The 25,634-nt window shown below is 57.7% G+C and overlaps 2 protein-coding genes across 3 annotated transcripts; both read left to right on the top strand.

Annotated features, from left to right (window-relative positions):
* The first annotated feature begins 242 nt into the window (after positions 1 to 242).
* On the top strand, positions 243 to 7,283 carry LOC138818617 (ras and Rab interactor 1-like). Of its 2 annotated transcripts, none has more exons than XM_070009594.1 (10): positions 243 to 373; positions 515 to 695; positions 793 to 907; positions 1,005 to 1,077; positions 1,192 to 1,283; positions 1,416 to 2,162; positions 2,377 to 2,682; positions 3,082 to 3,213; positions 3,353 to 3,504; positions 6,894 to 7,283. In XM_070009594.1, exons 1-10 carry the CDS (start codon positions 291 to 293, stop codon positions 7,137 to 7,139), a joined length of 2,127 nt encoding a protein of 708 aa, XP_069865695.1. In that variant the 5' UTR covers positions 243 to 290; the 3' UTR covers positions 7,140 to 7,283. The 2 variants fall into 2 exon arrangements, with proteins under 2 accessions (XP_069865695.1, XP_069865694.1); XM_070009593.1 differs by having other exon boundaries at positions 5,393 to 6,984.
* Positions 7,284 to 21,160: 13,877 nt separating this feature from the next.
* On the top strand, positions 21,161 to 23,661 carry LOC138818758 (endosialin-like). Its single transcript, XM_070009849.1, has one exon. It carries the CDS (start codon positions 21,171 to 21,173, stop codon positions 23,469 to 23,471), a length of 2,301 nt encoding a protein of 766 aa, XP_069865950.1. The 5' UTR covers positions 21,161 to 21,170; the 3' UTR covers positions 23,472 to 23,661.
* Positions 23,662 to 25,634: the final 1,973 nt, after the last annotated feature.

The raw sequence follows: 25,634 nt of genomic DNA, 5'->3' as shown, positions 1-25,634 counted from the left end.
GGCTGCAGGGAGTGGTGATAGGAAGGTGACACCTTGCAGTTGGGGCCCCCAAAGTAGCACTCACATGGAGAGGATCCCTACCCTCCCCCCAACTCCCACCCCCTGAGGCCGAGTCTGGACCTGAGAGGAAGCCCACACTGGTCAGAGTGGACACACAAGAGTTAACTGGCGGGGTGTGACAGGGCGCACCGCCCTCAGGAAGTGTTACTCACCGCCGGGAATGTGCGCCTGTGCCTGGGGGCTGGATTCTCTTCCTGAGTCCCGAGAGAAAGCCAGAGAAGCTCACAGCCATGGCAGACCATGGAGAGCCAGCAGCGCACCCTCCGGAGCTCCCCAGCCCAAACTTTGCTCTTGAGCACCTGCAGAGAGAAAAGTTAGTGAAGTTGGAGGGGGCAGCCAGGTGGGGTGGGAGGGCTAGCCCAGGGTGGGAGGCAAGGGGGGGGCTATTACATGGGGAAGGGGTGAGTTATAGTCCTCCCCAGACCCTTGCTCAGGTCTGCATGCGTGCCCACAGGCCAGCCCAGGACCCCCTGTATGACACCCCTCACGCCTGTGTCAGGCAGCCTGGTGGGCCCCAGCAGCCCGGGCGAACTGTGAGTCTGCGGGAACGGCTGCTGCTTACCCGGCCTGTGTGGCTGCAGCTGCGGGCCAATGCCGCAGCCGCTCTGCACGTGCTGAGGACTGAGCCCCCCGGGGTGAGTGACGCGCCCCCCCCCAACTTTAGAAAACTGCCAGCCCAGCCGAGGAGGGGAGGGAGAAGGGGCCGGACACTGGGATCTTGTTCACTTGCAGACTTTCCTGGTGCGGAAATCTAACACCCACCAGTGCCAGGCTCTGTGTGTGCGGCTGCCAGAGGCCAGCGGCCCCTCCTTCGTCTCCAGCCACTACATCCAGGAGAGCCCCAATGGTGAAAGGGGCCAGCCCGGTGGGGAAGGGGCTCCGAATGAATGGGGGATGGGGTGGGGAGGTCCCCAGAGACCAGCCTGGCTGCTCCTGCCTCTCAGGTGTCTGCTTGGAAGGCTCAGAGCTCACATTCCCAGACCTCATCCAGCTCATCTGTGCCTACTGCCACACCCGGTGAGTCCACCCCAGGAATCTGCTGACCACAGGCCCTGCTCCCCAAAATGGCCCATCCTCCCCTGCCCCCAGCACCTATCATTCCTGACTGTTTGCTCCCTTCTTGGGCCTCAGGGACATACTTCTCCTTCCACTCCGTCTCCCCAGCGCTATCCACCATGCGTCTACCCACAAGGAACTGGAAGCCATCTCCCATCTAGGCATTGGTAAGGGTTCCCCTGTCACCCATTGCACAGATGGACAGACTGAGGTCAAGAGGGACAGGAAGGAAGTGCACCTAGGCCCCTCAGCCTTCTGAGCCTGCTCCTCTGATGCTCGATTGGTTTTCTGGTTCCTAGAGTTCTGGAACTCCTCCCTCAACACCAAGACCCAGCAGGGCTCATCGGCAGCCCCCGCGCTGCCCCGGCTGCAGGCCCGCTCCCCTCAGGAGCTGGACCAGGGCACAGGCGCTGCGCTGTGTTTTTTCAACCCCCTCTTCCCTGGGGACCTGGGCCCCACCAAGCGGGAGAAATTCAAGAGGAGCTTGAAAGTGCGCGTGTCTACAGAGACCTCCAGCCCTCTGTCTCCACCAGCTGTGCCACCTCCTCCGGTCCCCGTGCCACCAGGGGCAGTGCCCAGCCACACCGAGTGGCTGCCTCCTCGCCAGCTACTGCGGAGGGAGAGCTCCCTGGGGTACCGTGTGCCCGTGGGCACAGGCCCTAGGCTCCCCCCGCTGCCCTCCCTCCAGGAGGTGGACTGCGGCTCCCCCAGCAGCTCTGAGGAGGAAGGGCCTTCGGAATCCCAGCGCAGCCCCGTCACCTCCCCGCACCTGGGCCAGCAGAGGCGGAGGCGGCCTCTGCTGCGCTCCATGAGCTCTGCCTTCTGCTCCCTGCTGGCACCCGAGAGGCAGGTGGGCCGGGCGGCAGCAACGATGACACAAGACAGACACACAGCTGTGGGCCAGCTGGTGCAGGACCTGCTGACCCAGGTGCGGGCAGGCCCCGAGCCCCAGGAGCTGCAGAGCGTCCGCCAGGCACTGAGCCGGGCCAGGGCCATGCTGAGCGCAGAACTGGGTCCCGAGAAGCTGCTACCTCCAGAGAGGCTGGGTAAGGCCCCAGCCCAGGCCTCAGGGATTCAGCCCCCGCCTGCCTGCCGGTGTGCCTAGCTCCTTCTCACTATGGTGCCCCTGCCTTTCTGATGCTAATTCTGCTTTCTGGTGAATTCCATTGGCCTGCCTCTCTCCTCCCACTCCTGCCTTTGCCCAGGGCATCCGGCTTTTCTGCCCCTTTCTCCTGACCCCGCCTGCTCCTCCTCTGACAGAACATGTCCTGGAGAAGTCGCTACACCGCTCGGTACTCAAGCCTCTCCGGCCCATCTTGGCTGCCCGCCTGCGGCGCCGGCTTTCCACAGATGGCTCCTTTGGCCGCCTGGCCGAGGGGCTCCGCCTGGCCCGGGCTCAAGGCCCTGGAGCCTTGGGGACCCAGCTGAGCCTGCCCTCCTCATTGGAGACGGAGCAGGTGCGCCAGAAACTACTGCAGCTGCTTCACGCCTACTCCCCCAGCGCCCAGGTCAAGCGGCTCTTGCAGGCCTGTAAATTACTCTACACGGCCCTGAAGACCCATGCAGGTATGGCTGGCCTGGCCTGAGTGTGGGGAGGGGGCCTGCCCCTACCCTTCCCCAGCTGCTGTGAGGGCTGCAGAGTACCCCACCCCCAGGATGCAATAACCCAACCCCTAAAAAGCTCTTTGAATTAGAGGCAGGCTCTTCTAGAGAGAAGCTCTCAGGCCCCAATGGGATCACAACCCCTCCTATCTCAGATGGTGTAACTGAGGCTCAGCCTCAGAACTCAGAGCATCGAGGGTCTGCCTGAAGAACTTCTTGTGACTGGGTGGGAGGCAGGGAGCGATCACTGCCTAGAACAAGCATTGAACTCTGACCATGGACAACCTTCTATCCCCACCCCCACCCACCTCCCCCCCCCCGCCCCGGCGGCCAACCTAAAGTGTCCTCTGCTGTTCTCCACAGGTGAGGACGCAGGGGCTGATGAGTTCCTGCCACTGCTGAGCCTTGTCTTGGTCCAGTGTGACCTTCCTGACCTCCTGCTAGAAGCTGAGTACATGTCTGAGTTGCTGGAGCCTACCCTACTCACGGGAGAGGGTGAGGGAACTCATGCACCTCCTTGTCTGGGGGTGCTTGGGGGGACCTTAGCTGTTAAAGGCTCTGAGTAAGTAGGAAAGCGAGGAGCAGGCCTCCTCACCTCCCCGCCTAAACTGCATTCTGTTTCCTTGCGTCCTAGGTGGCTACTACCTGACCAGTCTGTCTGCTAGCCTGGCCCTGCTGAGTAGCCTGGCCCAGGCTCCAGGCCTTCCTCCAAGTCCAGCGCAAGAACTACAGCGTTCCCTGAGCCTCTGGGAGCAGCGCCGCCTGCCGGCCACCCACAACCTCCAGGTAACAGGCATTCTCCACCATCTTCTGTATCACTGGTTGTTTTGGGTTTTTAGTTTAGTTTAGTTTAGTTTTTTTTTGTGAGTACTGGGGCTTGAACTTAGGGCCTAGAACTGTCCTTGAGCTTTTGTGCTCGAGGTTGACACTCTTCTACTTGAGCCACAGCTCTGCTTCTGGCTTTTTTGCTGGTTAATTGGAGATAAGAGTATCACAGACTTTTCTTCTTTTTTGGGGGGGGTCCGGTCGTGGGCCTGAACTCTGGGCCTGGGTGTTGTCCCTCAGCTCTTCAGCTCAAGGCTAGCGCTCTACCACTTGAGCCACAGCGCCACTTCCGGCTTTTTTCTTTTTGCTTATGTGGTGCTGATGACTCAAACCCAGGGCCTCAGGCATGCAAGGCAAGCACTCTACCACTGAGCCACCTTCCCAGCCCTATTACAGACTTTTCTACTGGGCCTGGCTTCCAGCTTTGATACTCAGATCTCAGCCTCCTGAGTAGCTTGGATTACAAGTATGAGCCACCATTGCCTGGCAAGATTTTTAAGTGTGTGTGTGTGTGTGTGTGTGTGTGTGTGTGTGTGTGTGTGTGTGTGTGTGTGTGTGTGTGTGTGTGTGTGTGTGTGTGTGTGTGTGTGTGTGTGTGTGTGTGTGTGTGTGTGTGGTGAACTTTTACTGCAAGGCCTGTGTGTGTGTGTGTGTGTGTGTAGTGAACTTTTACTGCAAGGCCTAAGCACTACCCTGGGCTATTTTGGGTGGTTAATTGATATGTGTCTCTTAGATTTTTTTGGGGGGGGTCCAGTCGTGGGGCCTGAACTCTGGGCTTGGGCGCTATCCCTTAGCTCTTCAGCTCAAGGCTAGCACTCTACCACTTGACCCACAGTGCCACTTCCGGCTTTTTTCTTTTTGCTTATGTGGTGCTGAGGAATCAAACCCAGGGCCTCAAGCATGCAAGGCAAGCGCTCTACCACTGAGCCACCTTCCCAGCCCCTCTCTTAGATTTATTTGTCTGTCCAGGCTGGCTTTGAACCACAATCCTCAGATCTTAGCCTCCTGAATAGCTAGGATCATAGGCATGAGCCACCAGTGTCTGGCCAGCACTCTAGTCCTGGTCACCCTGCAATGGAAACATTGAGCTACTCTTGCTGGGCAGGGGTAGTTTACAGGTGCTGAGCCTCAGGCACACTTCACTGGAACGTCACAGAAACTTGGAAGTAGCACCATTTTATCCCCATTTTACAGATGAAACCTCAAAACTAACAGGGAAGGAAAGGGCCACAAGTAGCAGGCTCAGGCCCCAAACCCTTGCCTCAGGCCCCAGCCAGAGCTCTGCCTCCCCTGGCTTCGGGCTTCCCAGCTACTCTTCTATCTGGACTGTGGGCCGCATGTCCTCAGCACCTGCCACCACCTCTGTCCTTCACCCTTTCCAGGCTTGATTATGACTCCAGACTATGGAGCCCAGGTCCTTCGCTCTTTCTAGGCTTGATTATGAATCTAGACCCCAGAGCTCTACCACTTCTTGATCCTGGGAGCCTGGGGGAAGTGGCACTTTTGCACCTCAGTTTTCTCATCTGTAAAATGGACCCATGGGGCTACTATGAGGATTAGGTGACTTGATGCTGAATGAGTGCCTACAGCACACAGTAAACATTACCTGGGCATCCTTCCTGCCCCTGGGGCCCTCACTCACTAGCCTTGAAGCTTCAGTAGAAGCTTCAGCTACTAGACCAACTGTGCATGTCCTGCCCACTCCCTACTTGAGCTCATAGAAGTCCTGCTTGTTGGTTCCATGGATCTGTAACAGCCTGCCTGTCCCAGCACAGCTCTGCCTGTCCTCTGCCGTGAGCCCGCTGCACCCACGCAGGGCTTAGTGCTCCGTTTTGTTTCTCCTGCACAGCACCTCCTCCGAGTAGCTTACCAGGACCCCAGCACTGGTTGCACCTCCAAGACCATGGCTGTACCCCCAGGGGCCTCGGTTGCCACCCTGAACCAGCTTTGTGCCACTAAGTTCCGAGTGACCCAGCCTGATGCTTTCAGCCTCTTCCTGTACAAGGAGGAGGGCTACCACCGCCTGCCCCCCGGAGACCCGGCGCACAGACTTCCCTCAACTGGCTACCTCGTCTACCGCCGGGCGGAGCGGCCTGACAGCCAGAGAGCTGCCACAGAGGAGGCGGGCAGCAGGCAATTAGAAGCAGCGAGCCTGGAGGAAGGGAAAGGGGGCCAGGGAGATGGGGACATGGGGATCAAAGCCACCCCTGGGGACAGTGGCACAGTGCCTCAGACACCTGCGGTGGGGGATGAGAATCAGAGCAGGGGAGGCCATGTTCAGCCAGAGGAGCCCGAGGCTGAGGGCAGTCAAGCTTCAGAGGAGTAGCCAGAAGGGCCATGTGCGGCAGGAGCCTCTGAGCCTGTAGGGGGAGGGGCTTCAGGCCACCCACACCCCAGCCCCCTCTGCTGCATCTGCCACCACTCCCCCCTCTGACTGGTTCTGACCTCCATGAACCCACCTGAGCTGGAGGGCAATGAGGGATGGGGTTCACCGAGGTGGGCTGAGAGGCGCCCCACACCTCTTGGTCTTCTCTAGCCTGAAGGAGTGCGTGTGCGTGACGACACCAGTGGAACTGACAGGCAACCTCTGGTGTTAGGGGTGGTGTGTCCCAGTTTGCTCTGCTCTTCCCATGGGCGCAGGCGGGACTGCTGGGACCCCGGAAGGCTGCCTCCTCTCATTCAGGAAGGTGGCAAAATGGCAGCACAGGTCCCAGAGGATCAGCTTCTCCCCACCCCAGCATCCTCATCTACAAAGTGGGGTGCCATGGCTGCCTGCCCATCTCCCTGAAGTCTTCTAGGACCCAAAAGGTTGATTTGGAGGTACAGCAGAGCTCAGACAAGAGAAAAGGGAGGGAAAGTTGGTTGTTAACAGCTCCACCTGCCAGCCCTCACCTTCCACTTCTCTTGAAGTCCAGAGCTTAATCAGCCCAGCTGCCAGAGGTCAGGCCTTGGAGGAGAAAGAACCAACATTCCAGTCTTTTCCTATCTGGCCTTCCAACCTCCCTAGGGAACTGGACAGGGAAAGAAAGTACCCACCAAGTGGATACGATTGCAGAGTAGAGAGGCACAGAGACCACTCTGTCTGCACTCAAGAGCTTTAAAAGGAGGAGTGGATGGTTTGCGGGCCCCTCGCCAAGGTGCAGAAAGGAGATCCCACCCCCACCCCCAAGACCTCGCAAGGCTAGATCACACTGCAAATCTCGGCAAAGGAGAAATGTTGCTATCATCCTCGAGGGGGCGCACACGGCCCAAGGAGCTGCCGAAGGTGGACTTTCCCTTCTCTCCCTGCAGTGGGTGAGGCGAGTTCTAGAGTCTGGAAGCGTAGGTGATTGTTGACCTTGCACTCCTAGGGCCATCAGCTAACACTGGAGCCGAGGCTACTGGGCCTCAGGTGCCTTGGGAAAGGTTCTCCGGAAAGAATTCTTTCTCTGGATGGACGAGGACCCCAACCAGTTTCAGAGACGTGCCCTTTGGGAGCTGAGCACAAAGAGACACAAACCCACATGGCAGACGTGACAAGCGGGAGTTGGGATCATAGACACTCGCTTTCAGACGCTGCAGATAAAGCTTGGTCAGACTTCTCACTAGGCCACTAAGGCTACTCTCTCCACTTCCATGACAACCCCACCCACTTCTTGCTGGTAGGAAGTCCCCCTTTATTCTGTTGTATGCCCTCCCTACCCCTTTACCTTGTACTGTGCTGAGCACCCCACAGGTGCTCAATAAATGGTGTCCACTGACTGGAGCTTGGTAAGTGGGAGTGAGCAGGATAAAGGATGGCGTTTCTGGGAATCAAACACAGGATGTGGGGGCTCGGTCCTAGAGGAAGGAGCTGGAAGGTCTGCTGAGGGTGCTCTGAGAACCCCAGGAACTGGATGGGAAGCTGGTCTCTGGGGAACAGGCTTCTGGGACTGTGACAAGCCCTTCCCTCCCTCCCCCTGTTTAGTGCTAGCTCCTGATTCCTCCAGTTCCACAGCCCTTCCCCACCCCCCATCCCCAACAATGGCTCACAGGAATACTGTCAGGCCTTGCCCAATGCCTGGAACTTTTGGTTTACCTGGCTGCTCTGGAGTTCAGACCTTTTCAGTAAGAGGCCCTGCTAGGCGCTGGTGGCTCATGCCTTAATCCTTGCTACTCAGGAGACTTGAGATCTGAGGATCACTGTTCGAAGCTAACCTGGGCAGGAAAGTTCATGATACTCTTTTTTTTTTTTTTAATTGTAAAAATACCATACAGAGGGTTACAGTTACATGAGTAAGGTAATGAGTACACTTCCTATTGAGCATTGTTACCACCTCCATTGTTTTCCCCCTACCATCCCTTCCCTCCCTACCTTCCCCGAGGTTCTTTTTTTTTTATTGTGATTAAGTGATTACATAATTTCCCGAATTTCACAGTATTGTGGAATAATGATGCTCATTTAAAGCATGAGACTCTTATCTCCAATTAACAGGCAAAAAAGCCAGATGTGGAACAGTGACTCAAGGTGCCAGCCTTGAACAAAAAAAGCTAAGGGACAGTGCCCAGACACTATAAGGGGCCAAAAAAAGAAAATATGATACAGCGGTTGGGGCTCCAGACAGAGCAAACAATACTAGGTCAGCCGAAGACTAGGTTAGCCCCATTTTTACTGATGAGGAGCCCGAGGCTTGCTGTGTCAAAGTGGCTTGTTATGGGGCAAAAACTTAGAACACCACACACACAAGTTACACAGCACAAAGACTCGTTTAATTTCTTAGTTATAAGCATGTGGTACATGCCTGTAATTCCAGCACCAGAGAGGCAGAGGCAGGAGAATCCCAAGTTCAAACCCACCTGCGTTGCGTAGTGTCGCCATTTCTAAAAAAAATAATAATTGAAGCCAGGTGCCAGTGGCTCACAGCTATAATCCTAGTTACTTAGGAGGCTGAGATCTGAAGACTGCAGTTCAAGCCAGCCCAGGCAGGAAAGTCCACGAAGCTCTTATCTCCAATTAACCACCAAAACAATAAAAATTTAAAAATCCAGAAGTGGAGTTCAAGTGGGAGAGTGCTAACCTTAAGGGAAAAAAATAGTGTCCAGGCTGTGAGTTCAAGCCCAACACACACACACACACTCCAGTGTGGGCAAGCACCCTCAGCCCCAGCTGCACTAGTGATTTTGCATCTTCGTCCTTAGGAAGAAGAAATCAAGGCTCTAAGCCAGGTGCCAATGGCTCCTTCCCATAATCCTAGCTACGCAGGAGGTTGAGATCTAAGGATCCTGGTTCAAAGCTATCCCAGGCAGGAAAGTCTGTGATTTTTTTTTTTTCTTTGTCAGTCATGGGGCCTGAACTCTGGGCCTGGGCGCTGTCCCTCAGCTCTTCAGCTCAAGGCTAGCACTCTAGCTCTTGAACTACACTGCCACTTCCGGTTTTCTGGTGGTTTATTGGAGATAATAGTCCCACGGACTTTCCTGCCCTGGCTGGCTTTGAACCACGATCCTTAGATCTCAGCCTCCTGAGTAGCTAGGATTACAGGCGTAAGCCACTAGTGCCCAGCCTTCTGTGGGACTCTTATCTCCAGTTATCACCAAAAAAGCCCTTTGTGCAAGTGAGGCTCAAGTGATAGAGCAGAGCGTTAGCCTTGGGCAGAAGAAGCTGAGAGACAGCCCTCAGGCCCTGAGTTCAGGCCACAAAACAAGCACCAAAAAAAAAAAAAAAGGCTCTGAGGGGTGACAGGTCTTGTCCCTTGTCCTGCATCCACTACTATAGGGCAGGACAGGACTCTGTTGAGGACAGCCAGTCATTTCCTTGCTTGGAAATGTCATGCTGAGCACTTCTCAAGTTGCCCTAGTTATCTGTGAGTTTGTTTACTGTCTGTCTTCCCCCACTAGCGTGCCGGAGCCACGCTGGCCTGCTTCCCGGAGCTCTCGGGGCCCGGAACAATGCCTGGGCCAGAATTGGCACTTCGTGCAAATGTATGTGGAATGCTAGGAACTGAAAGATTCTCGGGAAGACTCGGGTCGGCCAACACGTTTCCTCTGTACTCTCGGGGTGGCCTGTTCCCCATCGCTGCCACCAGGGGGTGTGCACGCCTCATTTCCAATCCATGCCAGGTGCCCTCCTCAGCTGTGGCTGCTCAAGACTCTGGCAGGGCCAGCAGGACCAGGAGGAAAGCAGCCAGCCTGGGAAAGGAGGTTGAGAGGCCGGAGGAGGGGAAGCCTCCCGTCCCAGGTTCTAGAGCCAGGACAGTGAGTCCAGAAGCCCAGGGGCCTATGGGATGGCCCGAGGGGTGGAGTGGATGACAGTCACTGAGACCCACCCAGACCCACCCTCATTACGTGTCACCCTCCACCTTGGCCTTGTGACCTGGGTTCACACCCACGAGTCAGTACTCAGACACACCCTGACCCACATTCCCACACACAGTATGTGAGCAGCACCCATACGCCCAAGTAACAAAACCTGGAAGGACACATTCAGGGCCCAGTGATCCAATGATGGGCTACGTGGGGCCTTTTTTTTTTTTTTTTTGTCGGCCTTGGGGCTTGAACTCTGGGCCTGGGCGCTGTCCCTCAGCTCTTCAGCTCAAGGCGAGCGCTCTACCACTTGAGCTACAGCGCCACTTCCAGTTTTCTGGTGGTTTATTGGAGATCGGAGTCTCACGGTCTCTCCTGCCCGGGCTGGCTTTGAACCTCGATCCTCAGATCTCAGCCTCCTGAGTAGCTAGGATTACAGGTGTGAGCCACCAGCGCCCGGCTTTTTTTTTTTTTTTTTTTTTGTCAGTCGTGGGGCTTGAACTCTGGGCCTGGGCGCTGTCCCTCAGCTCTTCAGCTCAAGGCTAGAGCTCTACCACTTGAGCTACAGCGCCACTTCTAGTTTTCTGGTGGCTTATTGGAGATAAGAGTTTCAGGGACTTTCTTGCCCGGGCTGGCTTTGAACCGTAATCCTCAGATCTCAGCCTCCTGAGTAGCTAGGATTATAGGCGTGAGCCACCAGCACCCGGCTTACGTGGGGCCTTCTTGACACATTTAAACTTCCTTGCACAAAACTTCCCTGACACAACCCAGCTAAGTTATGGTAACATACATGCTCTGTGTGTGTGTGTGTGTGTGTGCACACGTGTGTGGGTGTGGGTGTGTGCGGCATGCGCATGCACACTGGGGCTAGACCCCAGCATCTGGGCACTGTCCCTGAGGTTTCTGCTCAAGGCTGGTGCTCTACCACTTTCAGCTACAGTTCCACTTCTGGCAGGTTTTCTTTGTTTTGTTTTGCTGGTTTATTGGAGATGAGTCTTACAGACTTTCCTGCCCAGGCTGGCTTCAAACCATGATCCTCAGATCTCAGCCTCCTGAGTAGCTAGGATTCTAGGTATGAGTTCCAGGGCCTAGCAACAGCCACGCATGCTCTTGAGACAGAATATAGCCTCTCTCTCCAGCAAACCATCCGGGCAGTCCCCCACACCGCACCCCCATGCTTTGGAGTCAACGCAGAAGGGCCAAGCCCCTCTCCTGATTAACTGCCCTTCCAGCTCTTGCCTACTCCGGCCTTACTCCCCCATCCCAGCCCCTGGTGGCTCCTGGAGGGGGCTGTGAGTCTCTGAGAAGACCCCTGTGAGGGGCGTGGCGACCCCTTGGGCCAGGCAGGAGGCTGAAGCAGGCAGGCTGGGCGGGGCAGCCTGAGCTCATCAGATTCCAGCCAGTCTGATTCACTGGAAGAGCCGTGAGGATCTGGGGGAGGCCCTGGTCCAGGGGCTGGGACTGGGGGGGCCTGGGTGAGCTTTGGCCTTGAGGGTCTGGGGCCCAGAGTTTTGAGACTGGAAGAGTCCTTGCCTCCTGCAAGGGTGATCCAGCCTGAAAGGGTGCCCTCCAGAGGGTGCTGCTCATGGGAGGGGCTTAGGACCTAGAGCTGGGCTGCAGAATGAGACACTCAGCCCTGCCCCGCCCCGCCCGCCTGAAACCATAGTGGACCCCAAGCCTTTCCAGCCCCAGCAGCTGGGTGTCTTTAGCTGGGGTTAGGGCAAGGGCAGAGGGCAGGGGTGGGGTGATCTTGAGGGCCCATTGTGGGCCCTCAGTCCACAAGTGGACCTCAGAGGCCTGCAGGGGGTAAGCCCTCCTGTCCCCACTGCTGGGGCTGACAGGGTTACAGACCCGCCAGGCCCTGCCAGGCTAGGCCTCTGCCAGAGAGTGAGAACTCACGGGCTGTCCCCATGCCAGGGATATTTTCCTGCTGAGATCGAGCCCTCTGCTCTTGCCACTCCAGGACCCCTGATCTCCCTAACCAGGCTAATGCTCAAAGGAGGTGGGGCCTCCAGACCCAGCAGCAGTGCAACAGGAAGAAAGGACCGGGTTGGGGCTGGATGAGGGCACCGGAAGAGCCTTTCTTGGAACTCAGTACCAAAATAGTGAATTCTGCCCTTCCTCTTGAGGCTTGGTATCCCACGGGGGGGGGGGGGGGGGGTCACCAAGGAGATCCTCACCAGGGAGGGGCCTGAGCTGACTTCAGTCTGATTTTCACTCTCCAGCCCCCCCTCCTCCCCCCCACCGCAGCCTGTGCTGCACTTTGAAGTCCCAACATAAATATCATGTCTGCTCGGGTTCTCTTTCCGGGCCTGGTCACAGCCCCAGACCTGGCTCCCACGCCAGACCGGGGGGGGGGGGGGGGGGGGGGGGGCGGGGTAGCAGTGCAGTGCAGGGAGGAAGAGACAGGAGGGAGGCTGGACCACCCAGGACCACAGCCAGCCAGAGACTCGGCGACAGAGACAGGGAGACAACTGGAGTGTGGAGACACAGAGAGCAGAGAGGCAAATCCTAGAGCAACAAGGGGACAGTCCTAGGGGCAGGAGAGTAAACAGAGATTCCAAGAAAACCCCTGGCTAGAGAAGGAAGAGAGAGAGGGAGAGACCTGAGAAAGCCCAGGGGACACTGAGGGGGCCAGAGGACGAGGGGCTGGACAGGAAGAGAAGGGAAAGTAAGAGCCTTCGGAGAAAGTTCCAGAGGTAGGGTGGGGCAGGAAGGAGGAAACTGGGACTCCGGAAGATTTTGGTGAAAGAGACTTTTCCCTGTGACGGCAGACTGGACAATCCACTCTCTAGTCTCCCGGGCCTGGGGGGAGGGAGACTGCCACCTGAAAGACCTCCGGCACTGGGCGAGACTCCTCCCCTAGGTGACCAACTCAGGCAGAGTCCACCCTCAAAAAAAGAAAAGGCCCCTTGCCTTTGGGAAGGGCTGAGTGCACTGTAAGAGCCAAGTTTGGCCCCTCTAGCTCAGACAGGGGCTCCATGATTTGTCTTTTTTGTTGTTGGTCATGGGGTTTGATCTCTGGGCCTGGGTCCTGTCCCTGAGCTCTTCTGCTCAAGGAGAGCACTCCACCACTTGAGCCACAGTTCCACTTCCATTTTCAAAGTGGTTTATTGCAGATAAGAGTCTCACGGACTTTCCTGCCTGGGACAGCTTTGGACCGTGATCCTCCTCTCAGCCTTCCTGAGTAGCTAGGATGACAGGCGTGAGCCACTGGTGCCCGGCGATTCATCTTTCTTCAGTGTAAATGTGCCCAGATGTTCAGGTCAGCATTTGAGCTCCTAGCCAAGTCCAGGTTGTGCAGTGGCGGGGACCAGGGCTGCATTCTCACAGTTGTAGGTGCAAGTGTGGACTTGCTGGTGTACACACACAGCAGTCACCCAGCTGTGCACACAGGCCAAGTCTGTGTAAGCCCGCACGCACACATGCGTGCATGCATACACATACACATATGCACAAGCATGCACGCACCAAGAGACACATTGTCACCAGGCACAGAGTCTCCATGGCAAAGCCCCTCCCCCTGCCTCCAGCTACCACAACCCTTTCCTTCTGGGGTGCTAAGGAGGGGGACAGCACCCCCTTCTTTCCTCAACGCCCTCTCTATCAGTCTGTTTCTCTCTCTTTGCGGCTCTCTGTCTCCAGCAACACGACCCCCCTCCCTGTAGGGCGGTCTCTCCTTCCAGAAGCACATAGGGTGTGGCACCAACTTGTGGGGAGGGGAGGAGGCTTTCCTTCTGCCCTTCCTTCTCCCACTCCTGCCCGAGTGGAATCTCTCCCACCTCTCCCCTCCTCTGGCTCCAACCCACCTCCCGCCTGCCTGCCATCAGCCTTTCCTCCTGACAGCTCCAAGGCTGGGGAGTTTGGGAAGAGTTTAGACATGGAGGGTGGTGGGGGAGGGGACCGAAGCAAACAGAGGAAAGGAGGTGATTTGTACACAGAGCAATGTGCTGGCTCAGCGGTCCAGCGTGCCAAGGCTGTCCAGGACGCCTGCTTGGGGGGCGCCCCCCAATCTCACCCCACCTCCCCCACACCCGCCTGTTCCACGGGGGCCTCTCCAGGCCAGCCCCTCTGCAGGCTGCCTTCCCCGTTCTGCCCTGTGGGCACATGCAATGCCTTTCAGCCTCTCCCTGTCCCCGAGGCTGCAGGGAGTCTTCCTGGGCTGTGAGCTTCAGCTCCCTTGCCCCTCTGGAGGCAGGTTCTTCTCATCTGGGCCATGACCACACAAGGGAGCCCCGGCCACCCCACCCCCACTTGGAGAGATACCTTGCATCTTGATCTGCTGCCCCCACCCAACTCTACCCCTACCCCCACCCCAGCCAGGAGACATGTGCCTCTGTGGTACCAGGGAAAACATGGCCCCAGGCTCCTGCAGGGGTACTCTAAGCTGTCTTGCCATCCTGGGCTGTGTTTCTGCAGAGACATAGATCCATTCTGAGTGTGCCACTCATCATGGTGGCCATAAGTGATGAGCCAGGCCTACCACTTTGCCTGAATCTAAACATCTCACCCACATGCCCATCCACCTGCTCCTTCCTTCCTGCCTCCATCATCTATGTGTCTGTCCCATCCATCCATCCCTCTATCCATCCTCCCTCTTAATCCTCCGTCTGTGCATATACCCATCCTCCCATGCACTCACCCACCCATGGTGCATCAATCTATATATGCATCATCTAGCCTGAATCTACCCACACACCCGGATGTTCACACAGACATCCATGCATCTGTTCAATCATCAATAAACCTTCTTAAGTCCTTGTCCAAGTTTTGTGTGTGTGTGTGTGTGTGTATGTGTGTGTGCGTGCGTGCGCTAGGACTTGAATGCAGGGCCTTGCTGCTTTCATTTGGCTTTTTTGTTCAAGGCTAGCACTCTACCACTTGAGCTGTACCTCCACTTACAGCTTTTTGGTGACTAATTGGAGATAAGAATCTCTCAGGCTTTCTGTCTAGGTTAGCTTTCAGCCAGTCCTTGGATCTCAGCCTCCTGAGTAGCTAGGATTACAGGCGTGAGCCACCCACTAGACCACCTAGCTCTCCAAGCATATACTGCATCAATTAGCATCTGTTATGTGCTATGGGTGAATCAAGATGAGTCAGGCCAACCAGAGCAGCAGAAAAGAACGAAACCTCAACTAGCTCCTTCTCCAGCTTCTGAAACCCAGATATGGGTTCATCCCCAATCCCACCTAGGGTACCTCCAATCTAGAGGGGACAGGTAAGTGCTAAGGCCCCTCCTCAACTGGACTCCTAGGAATATTTCTGAGTTTCTCTGTCTGTCTCTGTCTCTGTCTTTCATATTGGTACTGGGGCTTGAATTCAGGGCCTGAATGCTGTCCCTTGGCTTTTTTCCACTCAGAGCTCTACCATTTGAGCCACAGCTTCTCTTCTGCCTTTCTGGTGGTTACTTGGAGGTAAGAGTCTCACAGTCTCAGTCTTTTCTGCCCAGGCTGGCTTTGAACTGCAATCCTCAGATCTTAGCCTTCTCAGTCGCTAGGATTATAGGATTATGAGCCACCAGTGCCCAGCATGAGTCTCATTCATGGTCTCCCAAACCCTTTCCCTTGTTGGGACTAGAGATGGCACCTCCTCAGCTCCCGGATCCTCATCCTGCTTAGACTTCCCTCTCCTTACAAGTAGGCCCAGCTGGTACATCTGGAATCTGGCTTCTGACCCTCCTCTTCTTGCTTTCCTTGCACGCCCCCCAACCTCTCATCCCCAAGCAAGCTGGGGTCCTGACTTCTGATCTGACCTGCCCATTTGCCAGGCGGCCTGCAGCCTCTTGTTAGACGCCCAGCACTGGCCATTGCCCGAAGCATGACTGGGCTCACCACACCCTTGGACCGGGCTCAGGACGGCCCCCAAGGAGCCTCCAGAGGCTGCCTCCCCCAGCCTGGCCCGCCCTGTTGCTGGGTTCCCAGCCAGCTCTCTTCCCTTTCTCAGCCGATTGCAACAGAGTCCTAACTGGTCCCTGGCCTCAGGTTCTTCTCCACCCACCAACCATCAGCCATGGAGAGCGCTCATTGTGCCTCTTTTCCCATGGCCCACAATGGAGTACCAGCCTCTCAGACCAATCTCTTCTCCCTTTCTCTCTATTCACCATTGCATGCCTTCTCATGTCTTTTGTTCCTGGTCCAGTGCATCCTCTGTATTCCCAGACAGATCTGTCTGAGCTCCATGTCTCAGCACTTTAAGCTTTGGTCTAGGCCTTCTTCCCAGAATGCCTTCTTCCCACTGACACTACTCAAATGATGCTGCAGGTTGCAGCTACCAAAAGATGTCTAGGCCAGGTGCCAGTGGTTCACATCTGTAATCCTAGCTACTTAGGAGGCTGAGATCTGAGCATCAAAGTTGAAAGTCACCCTGGATAGGGAGTCCATGAGACTCTTATCTCTAACTACTCCCCAAAAACCTAAAAATGGGCCAGGTGCTGGTGGCTCACACCTGTAATCTTAAGCTACACAGGAGCCTGAGATCTGAGGATCTCGGTTCACAGCCAGCCAGGGCAGAAAAGTCTGTGAGACTCTTTTCTCCAGAAAACAAGCTATGGGAAGTGGCGCTGTAGCTCAAGTGGTAGAGCACTTGCCTTGAGCTGAAGAGCTGAGGGACAGCGCCCAGGCCCAGAGTTCAAGCCCCACGACCGACAAAAAAAAAAAAAAAAGAAAGAAAGAAAACAAGCTATGGCACAAAGTGATAAGAGCACTAGCTTTGGGTGAAAAAAAGCTCAGAGACAGCACCCAGGCCCTGAGTTCAAACCCCATGACTGACAATAAAAAGACTAGAAATGGAGTTGTGGTTCAAATGGTAAAGTACTACCCTTAAGTACAACAGCTCAAAGGCAGCACCCAGGGCCTGAGTTCAAGCCCCAGGACCTGCACATGTACACACACACAAAAGAGGACTAGAACATGAATCAGAGAATCAGGAACTCCTGGCTCCAGCCTGAGACTCTATGAGCCTCAGTTTCCCCATCTGCAAACAGACTTGCTGATTGCCAGGGATCTGTCTAGCCCAGGGATGTAGGGATGTGGTGATATCATGAGGGCACTGAAGTGAGTGTAGGAAACAAGTGGGCTTTGGTTCTAGGTGGAATCTCAGCCTTCCCATTGCATCTCCTGGAGCCAAGTTCTTCATTTGTCTGAGCTTCATGCAGTCATTCAACAACTTTTTTTTTTTTTTTCTGGTACTGGAGCTTGAGTACCAGTACTGCCCCTTCACATTTTTTTTGCTCAAGACTAACACTTTTGTTGTGTTGGTGGTGGTCATGGGGCTTGAACTCTATGCCTGGGCACTGTTTCTCAGCTCTTCAGCTCAAGGCTAGTGCTCTACCACCTGAGCCACAGCACCACTTCCTGCTTTTTCTGCTTATGTGGTGCTGAGGAATCAAACCCAGGGCCTCATGCATGCAAGGCAAGCACTCTACCACTGAGCCACCTTCCCAGCCTCTAGAGACATATTTGATGATTTCTTCTGAACTGATGCTAGCCACATCTTAATAGACAGGATTAACCCTAAATACCTTACAATCACAGCCTGGCCCTGAGTATCAGTAATGAAAGACTAAGGGACTCTAACTAAAAGGACTCTGGCTAAAAAGAAATCAACAATTAAGTACATACCATAGGTAGGTGCAGAGGGGGAAAATGGAAGAAGACAGAGGCAGAGAATACCAGCGGGGAGGAGGGGGAGGCAACAATGTTGGGTGAGTTCTGGCACTTTGACTCTTGAACTGAGACCTGTGAAAATGAAGACTAGAGCATTGGATATCGCAGGATGATTGAATGGTTCAGACAGGGTGAGTAAGGCATGAGACCTGGGCAGAGGGCCTGATGAGTTTAAGGACCTGAATGGAGGTGAGAGTGGCTGAGTGGGAGGAAGTGAAGGGGACAGGGCGGGCGGGATGAGGATGAGCAGTTTGGGGACAGATCATATAGCAAGGATTCTGGCTTCCTCTGAGGGAGATGTGGGCCTAGGCTTGGACCTTCCAGAGTTCAGAACAGAGGAGGAGGGGGACAGGATCTGACATAGGTGTGTGTGTGCGCGCGCGTGTGTGCGCATGTGTGTGTGTGGGGGTGTGCGTGCATGCATGCGTGCCAGTTCTGGGGCTTACATTCAGTTCCTAGGTGCTGTTTCTGAGCCCTTTTTGCTCAATGCTAGTGCTCTACCACTTGAGCCACAGCTCCACATCCAATTCTTTGGTGGTTAATTTGAGACAAAAATCTCACAGATTAGCCGGGCGCTGGTGGCTCACGCCTGTAATCCTAGCTACTCAGGAGGCTGAGATCTGAGGATCGCGGTTCAAAGCCAGCCCGGGCAGGAGAGACCGTGAGACTCCTATCTCCAATAAATCACCAGAAAACCGGAAGTGGCGCTGTAGCTCAAGTGGTAGAGCGCTCGCCTTGAGCTGAAGAGCTGAGGGACAGCGCCCAGGCCCAGAGTTCAAGCCCCACGACCGACAAAAAAAAAAAAAAAAAAAAAAAAAATCTCACAGATTTCCTTGCCTGAGTGAACTCTGAACCTTGATCCTCAGATTTTAGCCTCCTAAGTAGCTAGGATTACAGGCATAAGACACCAACACCCTAAGATAGCTACATTAGTTTTACAAGGGGAGATTCATTGGGACATTTCTAGTCGTATATATAAAGTAAACCAATCTACCTCATCTGCTCTGTGCCTCTTACTCCCTTTTCCCTTTCTTATAAGGCTTTTGAGGCAGCTATAACCCCATAGTTCATACTTGTAATCCTAGCTACTCAGTAGGCTGAGATGTGAGGATGACAATTTAAAGCCAGCCCAGGCAGGAAAGTCTATAAGATTCTTTTCTTTTTCTTTCTTTCTTTCTTTTTTTTTTTTTTGGTTGGTTGTGGGGCTTGAAGTCTTTGTCTGGGTGCTGTCCCTCCGCTCTTCAGCTCAAGGCTGGCACTCTACCACTTGAGCCTTTTCTGGTTATGTGGTGCTGAGGAATCAAACCCAGAGCCTCATGCATGCAAGGCAAGCACTCTACCACTGAGCCACCTCCCCAGCCCTCCAAGAGATTCTTATCTTCAATTAACCAGCAGAAAAAGTCAGAAGCCAGGCACCACCGGTGGCTCACACCTGTCATCCTAGCTACTGGGAGGCTGAAACCTGAGGATCAGGGTTCAAAGCCAACCTGAGCAGGAAAGTCCGTGAGACTCTTATCTCCAATAAACCACCAGAAAACTGGAAGTGGTGCTGTGGCTCAAGTGATAGAATGCTAGCCTTGAGCTGAAGAGCTGAGGGAGAGTGCCCAGGCCCAGAATTCAAGCACCACAATCAACCCCCCCCCAAAAAAAGTCAGAAGTGGAGCTGTGGCTCAAATGGTAGAACTCTAGCCTTGAGCACAAAGGCTCAGGGACAGTGCCCAGACCCTGAGTTCAAGCCCCAGGACTGGTACCAAAAAGAAAGGAAGAAAGAAAAGAAAGGCTGGGAAAGTGGCTCAGTGGTAGAGTGCTTGCCTTGCATGCATGAGGCCCTGGGTTCGATTCTTCAGCACAACATAAGCAGAAAAACCCAGAAGTATCATTGTGGCTCAAGTGGTAGAGCACTCGCCTTGAGCTGAAGAGCTGAGGGACAGTGTCCAGGCCCAGAATTCAAACCCCATGACTGACACAAACCCCATTTACCCCCCTCCCCCCAAAAAAAGAAAGAAAAAGAAAAGGAAGCAAACTGCCAGGGTCTAGTGGCTCAAGTTTGTAATCCTAGCTACTCAAGAGGCTAAGGTCTGAGGATCACAGTTCAAAGCCTGCCAACCAGGGCAGGAAAGTCCAGGAGACTCTGATCTCCAATTAACCACCAGAAAATCAGAAGTGGTGCTGTGGCTCAAAGTGGGAGCTCTAGCCTTGAGCTGAAAAAGCTCAGGAACAGTGCCCAGGCCCAGAGTTCAAACCCCCCAAGGCCAAATTAATTCAATAGTTTAAAAAATAGCAAGAGAAAGCAAATTAGCTTTCTTGTGGGGAGAGGGAGAAGAGGCTCTGACCCCTGGGTTGTAAATGGCTCCTAGAGGCTGCCCTGGGTACAGATTCTAATTCTGCTACTGATGCACGGATCATTCTCTTAGCTTGATTTTTTAAATAAATTCTGAATCTGACCATTTCTCATCACTTCCTTTGTCACCCACCCCTGGCCCATGCCACTCTACCATCCATCACAACAGCCCCTGCCCTGTGTGTGTGTGTGTGTGTGTGTGTCTCTCTCTCTCTCTCTCTCTCTCTCTCTCTCTCTCTCTCTCTCTCTCTCTCTTGCCGACTGCACCCTGCTGTTAGGATATGGGAAGAAAATGTAGCCAGGCTAACTCAGCAGGACCTGGGGGGCGAGCAGGGCTCCACGTGGGACTCGGGGTCGGGGGTCGCATGGTGCATGTGTTCATGCCAGCCCATGGCCATTAAACCACCAGTCTCAGAGCCTGCGCTGCTGCCCCCGAGTGCCGCCCAGCCCCCACCCAGCCCCTAACCCCTGCACCCTGCCCTCCTGCAGCAGGAGCCCGGAGAGGCATTTCCTGTTTGGGGGCTGCCTCCTCCCCCTCCGAGCCCAGGTTCCCAGGGCCCAGACTGAGCTAGGGTGAAGGAAGGCTCGCCCTTCCCCCGCTCGCTGCTTCCCCCAGTGCCGGCCGGGCCGAGGCAGAGATCTCGGGAGTGGAATGGAAGGGGAAGGGGTTGGGCGAGCGGCTGAGCGGTGGAGGCTGCGGGTTCCCACTCAGGGCCACGCCGCGGGCCTCCACCGGCCGCCCTGGGGCTCTTGGGGTGCAGAGTCTACAGGTCTGCGGCGGGGGGGGGGGGGACACAGAGAGGCAGGGGCTCCCTGCGAGTCTTGGGAGAGCAACACACACACACACACATATACACACACACACAGACGTGTGCCTGGCACACGTGTGGCTGGGGAGGAATGGCGGGGCACGCAGCCGGCCGCCCAGTGCAGGGGCGTTGGGAGCCTGGCGCCCCGATTCCCGGGTCCGGGCTCTGGAAGGAGCGCCCTGCCCCCCCCAGCCCTCCCCCCGCCCCGGCCGGCCGCAGACAGCGCCGGGGTTGAGGGTAGGGCTGCCGGGCCGGCCGGCGGCTCCCCCTCTCCCCGACTCCCAGCCCGGTGTCGGTGTTGCAGGGGGGGCGGCCCGGGGGCGGCCGTGAGCGGCGTCCGCCTCCCCTCCGTGCCCCCCACCCCGCTGCTTCCTGCCCCCGCGGCCCCCGGGGAGCGGGAGCGGTGGGGGGAGCTGGCAGCCGCCCCAGGCCGAGCCTTACAAGGGCCGAGCGGCGCGGGGCCCGCCCCCCGTCCCGCCCGCCCGCGCGGCCCCGGGCCCTCCTCCCCGTCAAGAGCCGCGGCGGGCCCGGGCCGGCCAGTCGGGGGGCGTCGCGATGCTGCTCCGCCTGCTGCTGGCCTGGGCCGCGGCGGTGCCCGCGCTGGGCCAGGCGCCCTGGGCCGCCGAGCCCCGCGCCACCTGCGGCCCCGGCAGCTGCTACGCGCTCTTCCCCCGGCGCCGCACCTTCCTGGACGCCTGGCGGGCCTGCCGCGAGCTGGGGGGCGACCTGGCCACGCCGCGGACCCCGGACGAGGCGCGGCGCGTGGACGGCCTGGTGGGCGCCGGCCCGGCGGGCGGGCTGCTGTGGATCGGGCTGCAGAGGCAGGCGCGGCAGTGCCAGCCGCAGCGCCCGCTGCGGGGCTTCACGTGGACCACGGGGGACCAGGACACGGCCTTCACCAACTGGGCGCAGCCGGCGTCCGGGGGGCCCTGCCCGGCGCAGCGCTGCGTGGCCCTGGAGGCCGGCGGGGAGCACCGCTGGCTCGAGGGCTCCTGCACGCTGGCGGTGGACGGCTACCTGTGCCAGTTCGGCTTCGAGGGCGCCTGCCCGGCCCTGCCGCACGAAGCCGGGCAGGACGGCCCCGCCGTCTACACCACGCCCTTCCACCTGGTCTCCAGCGACTTCCAGTGGCTGCCCTTCGGCTCGGTGGCCGCCGTGCAGTGCCGGGCCGGCCGAGGAGCCTCGCTGCTGTGCGTGAAGCAGCCCGCGGGCGGGGTGGGCTGGTCCCAGGCCGGGCCTCTGTGCCCCGGCCCCGGCTGCGGGCCGGATAACGGGGGCTGCGAGCACGAGTGCGTGGAGGAGGCGGCCGGCCGCGTGTCCTGCCGCTGCCCCGAGGGCTTCCGCCTGGCCGCCGACGGGCGCGGCTGCGACGACCCCTGCGCCCAGGCCCCCTGCGAGCAGCAGTGCGAGCCCGGCGGCCCGCGGGGCTACAGCTGCCACTGTCGCCTGGGCTTCCGGCCAGCCGAGGATGAGCCACACCGCTGCGTGGACACGGACGAGTGCCAGATCGCCGGCGTGTGCCAGCAGATGTGTGTCAACTACGTCGGTGGCTTCGAGTGCTATTGCAGCGAGGGCCACGAGCTGGAGGAGGACGGCATCAGTTGCAGCCCCGCGGGGGCCATGGGCACCCGGACGTCCCAGGACCTGAGAGATGAGTTGCTGGACGATGGGGAGGAAGGGGAGGAAGTAGAAGAGGCCTGGGAGGTCTTCGATGGCGGCTGGACAGAGGAGCCTGGGATCCTGTGGATGGAGTCTACACCACCACCCGACTTTGGCCTGCCCTATCAACCCAGCTTCCCCGAGGACCCAGAGCCCAGGAGACCCTACCCAGAGCCCACATGGCCGCCTCCACTCAGCGCCCCCAGGGTGCCCTACCACTCAGTGCTGTCAGCCACTGGGCCTGTGGTGGTCTCTGCCACCCGTCCCACACGACCTTCTGCCCGACAGACCCCTCTCTTCTCCGCCACCCGCCAGCCCCTGAGCCCTGCCCTCCGACCCGCCATGGTTCCGGCCACACGCCCAGCTGTGCCCCCTGACCAGCAGATCCCCAGGGCTGAGGCCGGCTCTCCAGATCGGCACTCTGCCCACCAGCCCCGAATTATCTCTTCCACTCTGCCAGCTCGTCCCCCTCCCCACCAGCCCCCGCTTATCTCAGCCAGATATCCAGAGCTGGCCCCTGCGCCCCAGCCCCCTAGGTCTCCAGACGCCCAAGGGGCTGACACCCAGACCATCATTCACCGGCCTCCAATCTGGGTTGATCCTGTCCCTCAGGACCCCACCCGCAGCAGCCATCAACCCCCACTGGCCCCAGGTTTCCCTGGGCTCAGAACCCAGCCCCCCCAGCTTCCTACGATCTCCACGTTCCAGCCCTCACTGTCCACCATGTCCAGGTCCCTCGGGACCTCAGTCCCTCACCACCCTGCTGCCTCCCAGCCTCCCAGCCTCCCCCCTCCTCGAGAAGGCCCCACGAACCAGACCTCAGCCAACAACTCTCCCCAGCCCCATGTCCCCCAACTCTCCAGAGAAGGAGGGCCCGGTCCCAGGTTGGCCCCCTGGCTGCCCTCTGTGGTGCCCACAGCAGCCCCAACAGCTCTGGCAGAGGCCGGTCTGGCAGGTCGAAGCCAGAGGGATGATCGCTGGCTGCTCATGGCACTGCTGGTACCAACATGTGTGTTCTTGGTGGTCCTGCTTGCACTGGGCATCGTGTACTGCACCCGCTGCGGCCCCCACGCCCCCAACAAAAGCATCACTGACTGCTACCGCTGGGTCATTCATGCTGGCAGCAAGGGCCCCACGGACCCCATGCCCCCCAGGGGCAGCATCACAGGGGTACAGACCTGCAGAACCAGTGTGTGACGGGGCACAGATTACAGATTCCCCCTGCGGGGTCGGGGGAAGGGACACGGATGCTGGACACAGCCGAGGCTGGACCGGGGACCTCTGGGGGGGGCTGCCCAGCTGGACAGAGGGCATTCTGCCTGCCGGGCCCAGCACCTGTGGCAGAGGACACACTAAAACCCCCCACTAGGTGCTGGGGTCTCCTCCAATAAATGGGGTGTCAACCTCACCCAAAGCTCCTGATCCCCATTGATGCTTGAGGGGAGGGTCTGGGAGGTCTCAGAAAAGCAGTAGATCTTCCTTTGTCTAGGTAAGGTAAGACCCTCCCCACCTAATGAAAGGGTATGCTTCAGGGATTCTCAGGGAAGCAAGAGCTCAGAGAGGGCAGAGCCTTGCCTACCATCACACTGCAAGCCCAAAAGTCTGCTATTTGCCAGAGGGAGAATTCCATATTTGTTCCTCTTTTGACTGAAACTTCAAGAAAGGAGTGCTGAATTTGGGGGAGCACTCTGGGGTGAGGGCTTCTGCTCCACTGAACAGGAGCTAACCTGGGGACTGGAGCCAAAAGTGGGTTCTGGAGCTGGTGCTTCAAGGGAGAGAAGGGTGTATGCTGAGTTCCTGTGAACTTTCTCCTGAACATTCCTTTCCATCCTTGCTCACAAGTCAGGGGCTGGGGCTCAGGGTCACCAAGGATGCTGCCACCCTTGCCTCCTGGGTGCTTTTGGAGGCGTTCCTCCCTCCTTCCTCTCCCTTCTCTGGAGAGAAGGCAGGAATCAGAGCCTCCGGAGACTGGGATGAGGAGTGGACGAGGAGAGCCGATTGAGGCCACAACAAACAACCTAGGTCAAGCTCCCTGGGCAGCGCCCTTTGCTCTTCTCCGTGTGGGGTGGGGATGGGGAGAACGCAGCGGACTCCAGCTGGAGTGAGGATCCCGAGCAGAGGCTGGTGAAAGATCACACGGTCTGTGGGGTAACCTCCCTTACCCTGGCCTCACTGCCTAGGGGGGGAGGGGAAGGGCCTGGGCGGGGGAGGCGCCGGTTCCCACCACCTCTATAATTTTTCAGTTTCAGCCTCTCGGAGTCTCTAATTAAAACGGGGCAAAGCAGTCACTACCATCTCGACAGGCAAAGTTTGGGGTGGCCCAGAGCCCCTTCCTTACCCAGATCCCTCTGGCGAGGGGAGTGAGCCCCAAAGGCAGAGGGGAGGCGGGGCTGGAGCCGGGGGCGAGCCCAGGGGGTCGCAGAGGGGGCGGAGGGAACGCGACGCGCCGCCCCCAGCCGCCACTCTCACGTTCCCCTAACTCAAACCAGACGCCCCCGCCAGATCCTGCCCAGGTTTAACCTCCGAGACGCCGCCAGGGAGGTTTGCCGGGTGGAAGTGGAGTCCCGGAGCTCTCCCGACGCCTGAGTCTGGGAGGGAGGTGAGGTCGCAGCTCGGGGAATGACACAGTCTGCGGGGACTGGAGGACTAGAGGACCCCTCCCCCCGCCCGTAGCCCTGCTCAGGATGTCCAGAGCGCCCTGAGGACAGGGAAGAGTTAAATGCACTGTAGTCGGACGGGGGATGGGAGTGGGGAAGGGGGCCCAGAGCCGGCTCTTTGTCATCCGGTAATGAGCACCAGATGCGGAGCTGCGTGCGGGCCTAAACAGACGGCCTCCCAGGGCAGAGCCCCTGCCTGCGCCGCGCCCGGGCTCCGCCCACGGACTGAGGCCCCGCCTTGCCCTGGCCGGGGAGGGGGGAGGGGACTCCGGCGCTATTAGCCCCGCCCCTCCGAACAGGAACCACGCCCCCTCGGGAAGCACTCCATAGGCCCCGCCCATCAAAGCTGACAAGCCTCACCCCCTGCCAGCTCAGAAATGCCTACAGAACCACTACCCCGCCCCTTCATCATGTCGGCCCCGCCCACTCGCCCCAAGCCCCGCCCCCGGAGTAGGCCGGCGCGGGCTATCGTTAGTCTTTCCCGAGGTATGAACTCCGCCCAGACTTTACACATTCTCTCTCTTTGATGAGCCACAACTGCAGGCCCCGCCCGGGCCCGGAGTCTGGGACTCTGCAGGGAATCCCGCGGGGATATGAACTCTGTCCAGTAGAAAACCCCGCCTTCCAGGAAACTCGCGAAGTTCCCTAGAGCTCTTCCGCGGGCCTCGGCCCCGATGAGAGCCCCGCCCCCTCGCCGAGCTCC

This window comes from Dipodomys merriami, unplaced genomic scaffold, assembly GCF_024711535.1.
Source record: "Dipodomys merriami isolate MVZ:Mamm:240054 unplaced genomic scaffold, mDipMer1.0.p SCAF_78, whole genome shotgun sequence".
Taxonomy (NCBI): domain Eukaryota; kingdom Metazoa; phylum Chordata; class Mammalia; order Rodentia; family Heteromyidae; genus Dipodomys; species Dipodomys merriami.
The sequence above is the reverse complement of the archived record's forward strand: the minus strand, read 5'-3'. Positions and strand labels throughout refer to the sequence as shown.